Below are 8,934 nucleotides of genomic sequence, written 5' to 3' on the forward strand. Positions count from 1 at the left end.
CGGGGGCCAGTTTCGAATTGCAGCCATCCGTAGGTGCCCTTTGAGAGCGGTTTTAAAGGAGTCAAGGGATTCGCATGTCTTAATGACTGTTGGTAGGGTGTTCCACATTTTGGTGGCATAGGAGCAAAAATAATTTAGTGCACGCTGAAACATTACAATTTAGGCATTTAGCAGACGCTCTTTATCCAGAGCAACTTACAGTAAGCAGTTGAACTTGATAAGCAGTGAAAATCTAGATGAAATGAAGGTAAGTTATGTTGAATATTTGAAGTGCCAGTTTGCAAGTTATTTTTAGAAGGATACAGTATTGGGGAATGTTAATGTTTAATGAGGTAATAAGATACGACAGCGTGTGTTAAATGGTGGTTATTGGCATGGCTGCTCTGCGGTTCCTCACACAGCTGTACAGATTACCACAGTTTAGCGTGACCTCGAGTGTTTTACTGCTTTCATACAATAGCTACTAAGAAAATAAAACACATTCGTTGATGTTCGTTGCTGTCGGGTAGAAACCTTGTATGTCCAAAAAGCAGTTTTTTGGTGTTCGCATTATGTTATGCTTTAACTATTGAAAAATAGCAGATCTACAAGCTCATAGCGTGCCACCGAGTGGCGCGCTACGAGCTTGTAGGTCTGCTATTTTTGAAAAATCGAAGAACGACTGACATAGAAACATAGCTTTTTCAGAAAACTGTCGAAGACAGTAGATGTAGAAGACATTTTTAGAATCTGATCTCAGGTCAAAATGGGTTAAATATTGAAAATTGCCGATCTACAAGCTCGCAACGTGTTGTGAGCTTGTAGAGCTGGTAGTTTCACTACTGTGTGAGGAAGTATAGGGTGTTCATTTACAACAGTTAAATATGGAGGTTTCTTCCCGACTTGAGGATTATACGGCAGGGCTTCTCAAAGTGGGTACCTTGAAGTCCAGGGGTGTCTCAGAATACTTTGGTAATATTTGGAATTTATCAATGTCGGTTGCACTTTACTTAGTGCATTCTGTTCAGTCTAAAGTACACCAAGGGCCCTATTTTGCGCCACCCCTTACCCCTTATCCCTAAACCTATTTGCCATTTTTTTTTAAACTTTTTTGAAAATAGCTCAACTAGCCAATCATCGGCACGTCGATCAGCTATTTTAACTATTTTAAAAGGTTTTTGAAAATAGTAAAACATGGGTAATAAGTTTAGGGATAAAGCCCCGATACAGCCCCAAGTCTCTTCATCCAAATATAGCAGATCTGCAATTTGAATGTGAATGTGTCCCCCCCCCCCCCCCCCCCCAGAATATGGATGCTGGGGTTTAAGTGGTTAAACGCCAAGTATAACAATTATTTTCAGTCTGTCCTATAATGGAAACTGATGTTTTCCTTACATGTGACATACTGTATCTTTGGGTAAAAGATTTAGATAGTTATTTACCATTAATATGACATATATAGTAACAATAATAATTCAGGGGTGCCGCGGATGAAGAAGTTATTTACAGGAGTGACCTGAGCCAAACATATTTGAGAACCACTGTTACAGTAACAGTATACGTGTAGCGCCGTCAACAGTAAACATTACTTGTTTGAGATTGTGTGCTAAAATCAACGATCTGGCAAGAAGTTGTTTGAAAACTTCAGAGCTGCGTGTTTCAAAGTGCTGATTCATCTGATGAACTGAAATTGAAGGATATAGAGATGCAGCAGAAAGACACACACACACACACACACACACACACACACACACACACACACACACACACACACACACACACACACACACACACAGACAGGCAGCCTCCATAACTCCCACCACATTCTGAAGCGTCCATTTCCAACAGGACTAGAGTTACGACCACAGGACGTGAAAACTTGAGTTAGAAAAATAATCACTCTTTGTTTGAAATAGGTTTAAAATAACAGATTCCTCCTTAAATGCCTCAAATCAGCCCTGTAACTTTGTCCTACTGTATCAGCATGGAGGGGAAAGCGTTCCTCTCCTATACCAGCCGGTGTTGCCAAACTTTGTGAGAGAAACAAGCGGCCAGGTCTATCAACACAAGCCTGATTAGGTTGCATGATCACACACACACACACACACACACACACACACACACACACACACACACACACACACACACTGGTGGTTCCCAGTTATACCCTATATACAACCATATACGGTATTTTCAGAACATCTTGAAAAGAAAAATCTAATATTTAATTTTAAATACACAAATCTTGTATGGGGGGGACAAATGCATATTCATTTGTAGGTCTTTGACATTCAAATGTTTGAGAACCACTGGTCTAAACAGGAGACTGCAAGCCCAAATAAATAAACAACCACGCTTTAGAAATGAGCCCAAAATACTGCAACCCGCCACTACCAATATTTACAAGCGACTTTACAGAAAAAAAAACAAGTCCAAAGTCGCTTATAATAAGCAAGAATGATTATTATTATAAGCGACTGACTACCAGCCAACACTGATGTCTTCATCCTCTCTGCTTCCTCCTGTGGGGTCACGTTGTGCCTCTCGGGTTAGATGCAGTTGTGGACAGGGTTAGATGCAGTTGTGGACACTGGACAGGGAACACTAGGCTTTGTTAAAAGGTTCAAGCACTATATTCTGATAGTAATCATTGCTATAGAGTAGAGTGTTTGTTCAGTAACAGGGATCTCCCTGTCCCTCCAGCTCTTTAAGCCATTTAGGCATGACATCGAAATTTAAAAAATGTCTTCGAAATCCTGACAGTTTTCTGAAAAACCTTATGTTTCTGTATCAGTGTTTCTCAAAAAAGGCACATTTTCACGACTTTTCAAAAATACCAGACCTACAAGTTCGTAGCGCGCCACTCGGTGGCGCGCTATGAGCTTGTAGATCTGCTATTTTTCAATAGCTAAAGCATAACATAATGCTAACACCAAAAGGGGTTCCCGCCCAGAATGGGTTAATAAACGGAAAATACATTTTCAGGTGGTTATTTTGTCTGCTCGTTTCATTGTGTCATCACTTACAATTTCACTTGTTTAATCACAGATGTCCTGTCTGAGTTCTCTATCCTCATTGGATAAAATTGGTATGCCGACAAATGTGTACTCTCCTGATTTGCTGAATTTGGCAACCAAGCTGTATACATGTATGTATTTTAGCTGGAGAGACGGTGAGACCCCTGATACCCCTGTTAGTGAAAATATAAAATAATAAGCTATATCAATGATTGCTAACAATATATAGAGATTTAAAAAAAAAAAAATACATGACCATCCATCGACTTAGAACAACATGCCTCATTGCCTCTGCACCACCACAGCCTGGTTTCAGACAACCACCAATGTCTACAGTCTAGTAACCTCTGCAATGTACTTTAGAAGCTGAGTTTAGAATGGAAGTGTGTGTGCGTGCGTGTCATAGAGGCTAAAAAAAGAGGTACATCACTTCTGTATGTGAAGCCAAACTGATAAAAGTTAACTGAAAAGTTGGAAGGTTCATCTCCATGGTAGTGGTGAGAGTAACACAGTGGTGTGATGTTTATTGACATAAAATTTGAACTCGGGTCACTTTGATCTTCACAACACATCATGTTAATATTTCCGCGTCGCTAACATGTAACATGCACGCATTAATGTACCAGTGATTCTCAACCATTTGATGCCATTTGTTTCTCTGGGACACATATCTACAATCATTAGTTGAACTCGGAGTGTACGATATAGGACCACAATGGAAGTCCCCGGGATTTCTTGGTGTTATCCTTTTAGCCTTATTGTCTTACTGTACCATGTGCTATTTACATTTCTGACTAGTGAAGTATTCAATCAATCATTCACCAATCAGTCAAATGCAACCATATTTGGTTCCATTCATACACTCACTCTCTCTTTTAGTTAGAATCATAAGTGATACATGTTCAGCCAGTGAAACTTTTTGTTTAGTCTTTTCTCTTTGCTCCCCAAAAAGACCCAAACAAGTGGACATGTAAAGTGTTGAATTGTTTCATTTAGAAAAACAATTGTTTTAGAAAAAAAATCAAAACCGTGTGCAACACTTTGTTTTGCAATTAGAACAATGAGTTGTACAGTAGGTCAGCTTTTCTCATTGTACGAGACAACGTATGAACTGGACTTTACTGAGAACTGTGTTCAGCGCACAGAGGTCAGTGTGGTGGTGTGTTCAGTAGAGAGGTAAGAAGAGGTTATGTTGTGTTCAAATGTGTTGATACTGCTAGTGTTAATGCGGATTACTTTCTCTCTGTGTGTGTGTGTGTGTGTGTGTGTGTGTGTGTGTGTGTGTGTGTGTGTGTGTGTGTGTGTGTGTGTGTGTGTGTGTGTGTGTGTGTGTGTGTGTGTGTGTGTGTGTGTGTGTGTGTGTGTGTGTGTGTGTGTGTGTGTGTGTGTGTGTGTGTGTGTGTGTGTGTGTGTGTGTGTGTGTGTGTGTGCGCGCGCGCGCGCGTGCATAGGATTGTTTTGCAGTAGAAGGAGAGGATCTCAAACATGACTTTGAACGTCTACAGCTGGCAATGGAGATGGTGGGCTTCCTCCCTGCAACACGGAAACAGTAAGATAAGCACACACACACACACGCTGTAACATTTAATTTGTTGCGCATTGCACATTTCAAAGTAACCCACATCAGCACAAATCGTGGTTGTTGTTGGGCACCTTTTTCTGTAGCGTGTGACCTTAGACCAGAGAGAGAGAGAGAGAGAGAGATTCAGGTCAGGTGTGGAATAAGCCAGAGAGGGAAGTGGAGGGGATGCAAATGGAAGGAGGGGGCATGGCATGGAGAGAGAGTTTATACATGGAATGAGATGAGAGGGAAAAGGGTGGAATGAGGGAGACATTTCACACACACATACAAAGTGACCAAAGAATATAGTCTGGAAATTAAATCTGAAACACGAAAACTGACTTCCAGTTGGAGAAATAGATGTCTACATCAATTCATTTCAAAGGACATAAAAACAAATCTGGGGGGGAAACATCCAAAAATAGACATTTTGGGCTACATTGGGCTTGTAGAAAGCATCTGGGATGTCTCTTCTCTTCCTGCAGGATCTTCTCCCTGCTGTCGGCCATCCTGCACCTGGGGAACATCCGCTACAAGAAGAAGACGTACAGAGACGACTCCATCGACATCTGCAACCCAGAGGTCCTGCCCATCGTCTCTGAGCTGCTGGAGGTATGCTGCTGTGCACCATTAGGTCTCTCCAGCCAGACTGCTGACTCCCGCAATGTTCAAATGCTTCCAGTCTGTGCAACGGAAGCTCTGAAAACCCCACTCCAGTTTCTCTTTGCAGTTATTTGCAGATATATATTTTTTGTTTAATTCCAGACTCTGTAGCATTCAGAGATTGTGGACTAGTTGTCTGGCTACACGAGGCTAATGCAGGATTGACTCCTCATGAGACATTCTTTTGATATTGCTGTAAACATTATGTTTATTTCTATGCAAGATCATCAATGACATTGCAGTGCAGGTGATGATCATGCAGAGTCTAATTTCCTCTGCAGAGTGCATCATTTTTGAGTGGTGCAAACCACTCCAACAACTGGCTTTGTACCCGTGTACCCGTGTTTGTTCGTACCAAAAAAACGAGCATGGTTGCTATGGTTAGCTACCAAAAAAACGAGCATGGTTGCCATGGTTAGTATGTGACGTTAGTATGTGACGGACAGGGGGGAGAAGCCCCCCTGTCACATACTGACATCACAGATATCACGTCAGAGTGAATCAATCTCTATATAATCAATCTTTATAGTTATTCCACAACTGACATTACGTCAGACCACAGCTGATCAGGCTATATAAGACCTTGCACCGCTCAGTTCACACGGGTGTGATTTCTTGATAACCACATGGCTCAGAGTTGATTATCCCGCTCATACCATTGCGCTACAATTAAAATATAAAGAGTGTTTAGTCATAATGGGGCAATCTTGATCAACCTTGGAGTTGCCTTACTTTTCCAGCAAGTGGAAGAGGCTGTAGTTCTGACCTAGAGGCTGTAGTTCTGACCTAGAGGCTGTAGTTCTGACCTAGAGGCTGTAGTTCTGACCTAGAGGCTGTAGTTCTGACCTAGAGGCTGTAGTTCTGACCTAGAGGCTGTAGTTCTGACCTAGAGGCTGTAGTTCTGACCTAGAGGCTGTAGTTCTGACCTAGAGGCTGTAGTTCTGACCTAGAGGCGAGTAGTACCAACTGTGTCAGACTGCTGTCTGCTGACTATAGTCACGTGTCTCTGTCTCACTGACGGGCGGACACAACTGACAAGTGATATATACCATCATAAAAATAATTCATACCCTCTGGCCAATTAGAATCGAGTATTCTCCGTGACCATGGTCATCATTGTTTTTGGAACATACATTTTGCTTGTGTCGTTAAAACATTTCAGAGGGCTTGTTGAAAGGAAAACAACTAGAGAAAAAGAATGCCGTCTGTTGTACGTCTGAGGGGTTTTCTTTTACAGTAACATGGTCAGAGTAGCTTTCTACAGACCACCATTACAGTAACATGGTCAGAGTAGCTTTCTACAGACCACCATTACAGTAACATGGGGAGTTTTCTATACTGCAGTTGCAGTGGTGTAACGTAACTAAGTAACTAAACACACACTAACGACTTCAGCCTTAATGTAAATTTCGGCCATTTGAAAATGGCCGGTGATCTACTGAAATGGGACATTCTGCATAATGAATACTTTCTACTTTTGGTACTTAATGTACATTTTGATAACAATACATTCCAACAGACATACATAAGTTCTGCGGTTCCGCGGGTGGAATGTCTGTTGTTTTCATGTGTATTTATGGTTTTCGTTGCTCCATAAATAACTTTGTGACCGACCTGTTTTCCAACAAAAGAGCCGGAATCTGAACCTGGACCTGTTTTTAAATGACTCAGGAGGAGGAACTCTATTGGCGTGTGCGGCCACTTTCTTGTTTTTTCAAGATTCCCTCTGCAGGAGGAGGAACTCCACCTTGAGTTGACCAATTGACTGTAGTGTAGACCAGGGGTTTTCACCTGATTGTGAACCAGTCCAGGGACCACCACCTTGACTAAGAATCAACCTGGGGACCACTGTTGTGTTGCAATGGGATATGGGCTAAGATTAGTGCATCCCACGTCTATACTGTTTCTCAAACGATGGTCCACGGACTTAACCCATTTTGGGCGGGAACCCCTTTTGGTGTTTTAACTAAGCATTATGTTATACTTTAGCTATTGAAAAATAGCAGATCTACAAGCTTGTAGGTCTGCTATTTTTGAAAAATCGTAAAAATGCAGCAACAAATCTTTGAATATATATTCTTTCAGAGCGAACGTTTTTTTTATTTCGACGTCAGGCCTAAATGGGTTAACTGATATACAGTACCTTAACCATTAGCCCTAAACCTTTTTTGCCAAATTTTACTATCTTGAAAAATATTTTAAAATAGTTCAACTAGCCGATCTACACCCACACATTATGAGCTTGTAGATCGGCTATTTGAACTATTTTAATAATAGTAATAATAGTAATATAACAACACAATGCAAATACAAATACATAGATGCAAGATGCAGATGCAATGACCAACGCTGGCTCAGTAGCTCACGAACGACACATTCCGAAATCACACAAAACATCTCATTCTTAACCTGATTATATAAAGAACAAACTACAACTTGCTTTGCAGCCCAAAAAGCCAACCTCCACGTTCAACCGTTTAATAGCTTATATCAGATGGTGAGCGGTTAGGGACCGTCTACAAAGTGCAACACCGAACGTGAAAATATTCAATAACGTCCATTTATAGGCAGAATATCACCACCAAATTACATCACACATCAATGGTGTACTTATGATTGTACTGCAGCATTTTCTTGCAAAAGAAACTAGTCTACTAATTAGCCTACTTTTGTGCCCAACCCAACTTCCCAAGACCATCTGTAAACAATTCTCCCCCCTATCAGTAATGTGATCTATTACATCACATTACCCACACTGAACATCATTTGCTGTTCATATATGTGACTAATGTTTTTGACATGTCATATGAAAGCAGGGAATCATAGCTTCAAATTGACATATTGGTTGTTCAGTTTGACCCACCAGTTTTTGAGATATGGCTTATAGAGTAATGTCTTGCAGAAAACAGCGAGTTGAGAAAACAGGCTTGAAAGGTTCACTTCTGTGGTCTCTAACATTACACCTAGCTACATGTTTGGGCATTTATTTCATATTTACATGTCAATTTCAGCTCTGACACTTATTTCAGACATGCTCTAGTATGTGAAGAGTCTGCCTGTGCTATTAACTCATTTTGGGAAAAAAGAAGAAAAAAAAGTTTTTCTCCTCTGGTGAAAAGCTGTAATTTGCACGATGGCAGTCTCTCAGTCAAATCTGGTCACATATTCAGAACGGGTAAGGACTAGTAGTAAAAATGGCAAATAGGTGCAAGCTATAGCACATGATGACATGATTATATTATATGGGCACATTTCCTAATAATGATGACTCAATCAGGCAAGCTGGTACACTTAACCCTTCTTAACTGCCTTTTCTGTGGAATTTCTTAACCCAGACTTCCCAGTAATTCTAAAACTAATTAACTGCCTTTTCTGTGGAATTTCTTAACCTCAGACTTCCCAGTAATTCTAAAACTAATTAAAACTATTCATTCAAAACATTGACGCACGTCCACAGGAACAGTGCACAAGGTTTAGACCACCAGTGGTCCACGGACCACCTGTTGAAAACCCCTGGTGTAGACTGTAAAACAGCACTGATGATGGAGCACCAATGGAGAATCGTATGCACACTTTATTGCGACCGTATGTCGCATTTACTATGAAAACCTGCAAACCACGCCTCGTGACATCATACCTCCTATATATGGTCATGCCTCGTGACATCACGCCTCCATATATGGTCACGCCTCGTAACATCACACCTTGTGACAC

At 41.0% G+C, this 8,934-nt stretch overlaps 1 protein-coding gene across 1 annotated transcript in view; it reads left to right on the plus strand.

Annotated features, from left to right (window-relative positions):
• The window catches only part of LOC306923263 (unconventional myosin-IXAb-like), a 151,622-nt gene that overhangs the window by 96,272 nt on the left and 46,416 nt on the right, over positions 1–8,934 (plus strand). Inside the window, exons 9-10 of the mRNA XM_079501296.1 lie at positions 4,448–4,545; positions 5,043–5,169. Coding sequence (XP_079357422.1) covers positions 4,448–4,545; positions 5,043–5,169 — 225 coding nt within the window. The remainder of the gene's footprint in view (positions 1–4,447; positions 4,546–5,042; positions 5,170–8,934) is intronic.

The sequence above is a fragment of the Electrona antarctica genome, assembly GCF_951216825.1.
Source record: "Electrona antarctica genome assembly, chromosome: 5".
NCBI classification, from domain to species: Eukaryota; Metazoa; Chordata; class Actinopteri; order Myctophiformes; family Myctophidae; genus Electrona; species Electrona antarctica.